The sequence below is a fragment of the Pyrus communis genome, chromosome 9 (assembly GCF_963583255.1).
Source record: "Pyrus communis chromosome 9, drPyrComm1.1, whole genome shotgun sequence".
In the NCBI taxonomy this organism is placed as follows: domain Eukaryota; kingdom Viridiplantae; phylum Streptophyta; class Magnoliopsida; order Rosales; family Rosaceae; genus Pyrus; species Pyrus communis.
The window spans coordinates 24,543,869-24,546,317 of record NC_084811.1 but is presented as its reverse complement, the minus strand read 5'-3'; the positions used below and the strand labels follow the sequence as shown (position 1 = coordinate 24,546,317).

Below are 2,449 nucleotides of genomic sequence, written 5' to 3'. Positions count from 1 at the left end.
TCTGCTTTATTTGTAATGAATTTTTACTTTTTCACTCGTGGTAATGAATTTTTTACTTTTAGTTTATTATTTTCTTGAAAATCAAGTAATGAAACAGCATTTTGACACATGCTTTATTATCTCTTTGTAGATAAGTAGCATTTGGTCTTTTATGCAATTAGTTTCGCTGCATGGATATTGAGATAAAGTTTCAGGAGGCGTACGTGGTGCAATTGAAATCGCTTCTACAACTTATTATCACAGGCATACCTGTCCCTATAAATATAACCAAACATCCATAGCTTTTAAAATTTTAATTAAACTACTTTCTACAATTTTTGTGAAACATTCTTTGAACTGTCCTCTTTCTAAATTAAAAAAATAATATCCAAAACTCCTAAATTTAGCCTTCTTTATACGAAAATTATTATTATTATTATTAATCCAAACAAAGAAAGATAATTATTAATTTATTAATCAATGATATGTACCAAAAGTTTAAATTAAGCGTACCAAAAACTGAAACCAACGTACTAAAAATTAAAACTAAACATACCAAACACTAAAATTAAACATTTCAAAAAATTATATGAGCAAAAATGAACATAAACGTACCAATCCATAAATGAATTAAACCAACACGTGAAAACCCATTATAAACATATTAGTAATATATACAAAATAACTCTCTTATTAAAATGTGTACATAATAATTTTAAAAAATATAAACATCCACCATTTTTGTTATTTTGAAGATACGATTATATTTTTTACCAAAAAAAAAAAGATATGATTATATTTTATTTTTAGAAAAAGAAAATATTTTGTAGGGTAAAATATAAAAAGTACGTAATCGGATAAATATTTTGAAAGAAAAACCATGACTATCTCTTAAAAAAAAAAAGTATACAACTTCTAAAATTCTTTAAAAAAATTAGCACAAAATTACAATAGTAATTTCGAAAATTATAATTAATTAGTTTTAATTTGCAAGGCCCAATTTCTTATTGGCCCAATCAATTCTCTGACAAGGCCACACTGATTTCCCATAAATACCTAAAACCCTACTTCTCACTTCCCTTACCCTCTTCTCGCCTCTCTCACACGCAGACGCACATACCAGCGGCCGTCGCCTCCCATCTCCTCCACGCAAATCCACCACCATGGGTCGCGTCCGCACAAAAACAGTGAAAAAATCCTCCCGCCAGGTCATCGAGCGCTACTACTCGCGCATGACCCTGGACTTCCACACCAACAAGAAGATCCTCGAGGAAGTCGCCATCATCCCCTCCAAGCGCCTCCGCAACAAGATTGCCGGATTCTCCACCCACCTGATGAAGCGGATCCAGAAGGGCCCGGTCCGCGGCATCTCCCTGAAGCTGCAGGAGGAGGAGCGCGAGCGCCGCATGGACTTCGTCCCTGAGGAGTCCGCTATCAAGATCGACGAGATCTCCGTCGACAAGGAAACCATCGACATGCTCTCTGCTCTGGGCATGGCCGACATGCCCGGCGTCAAGCGGGTCGACCCGGAAGCACAGTCTCAGAATCTGGGGTTCGTGCGTGGTGGACCCAGGAGGTACTGAAACGGGTTTAGAGAATGATCGGGTTTTGATGCTATACTACATTTGGTTTTTGGATTAGGAAGAAGTTAGCTTATTGTTAAATTTCTATGTGTTTAATTTTATTGAGGAAGCAATGCGGATGACGTCTTTTGTTATGGGATTATGTTATATTTGCATTGAGAATCGAAAGCGTTGCAGTTGATTTCGTTTGTTGAATTAATTGTTTTGGTGTTTATTGTTGTTGATTCTGATGGACACCGATAATCTGGTTTTAGTGTGCTAATTTCTCGATTTGTTCGTGTTCTTTCGGGGTTTTAGCTTTCGGAATTTATGGGCGTGTTTAGGTCTAATTGTTTTGGTCGAAATGGTTAGGTCTAATTTTCTGGTTTTGGTATTCATTTGTGATTAGTTTGATCTTTGAAACAATGCTATGGCTTTGTTTCTCATCTGTTAGAATTTGGAACCCTTGTGATGTTAAATTTTGATGCTTATTTGTCGGGGTTTCACGCGTTAGCGTTTCATCTGACTCTAATCTTATGATTAGCATGTAAGCTGTAGTGATGCCTTGAGTTTACTTTCTAAAATGGTTGGTATAATCAGTCCTCACTATCAGTACCATTGTTAGATGTGTGGTTTTGTCATGTCTATTTCCTTCCACACCGGCACTGGTTTTGCTTTCTTCTTTCCGTAAGTACTTAAGCAGTACTGTCTTTGGTTTTTACCATTTCTTACTTGGTAACTGGATCGTTATACTGTCTAAATATTGTTGAATTAAGTGTTGCGGATTGATTGCACCTCGTATGGTTTGCGTGATTGTGGACGTTTGCGTTACCCCTGCCTCTGCAACGGTTTCCATTGCTTTGCTGGCAATAAACTTAGCAGTTCTTGGAGTTTTGAGTGCCGACGAT

General features: G+C 36.6%; 1 protein-coding gene across 1 annotated transcript; it reads left to right on the top strand.

Annotated features, from left to right (window-relative positions):
- Positions 1–1,048: 1,048 nt before the first annotated feature.
- LOC137745773 (small ribosomal subunit protein eS17w-like) lies at positions 1,049–1,757 on the top strand. Its single transcript, XM_068485784.1, has one exon. The coding sequence runs from the start codon at positions 1,143–1,145 to the stop codon at positions 1,560–1,562; it is 420 nt and encodes a 139-aa protein (XP_068341885.1). The 5' UTR covers positions 1,049–1,142; the 3' UTR covers positions 1,563–1,757.
- Positions 1,758–2,449: the final 692 nt, after the last annotated feature.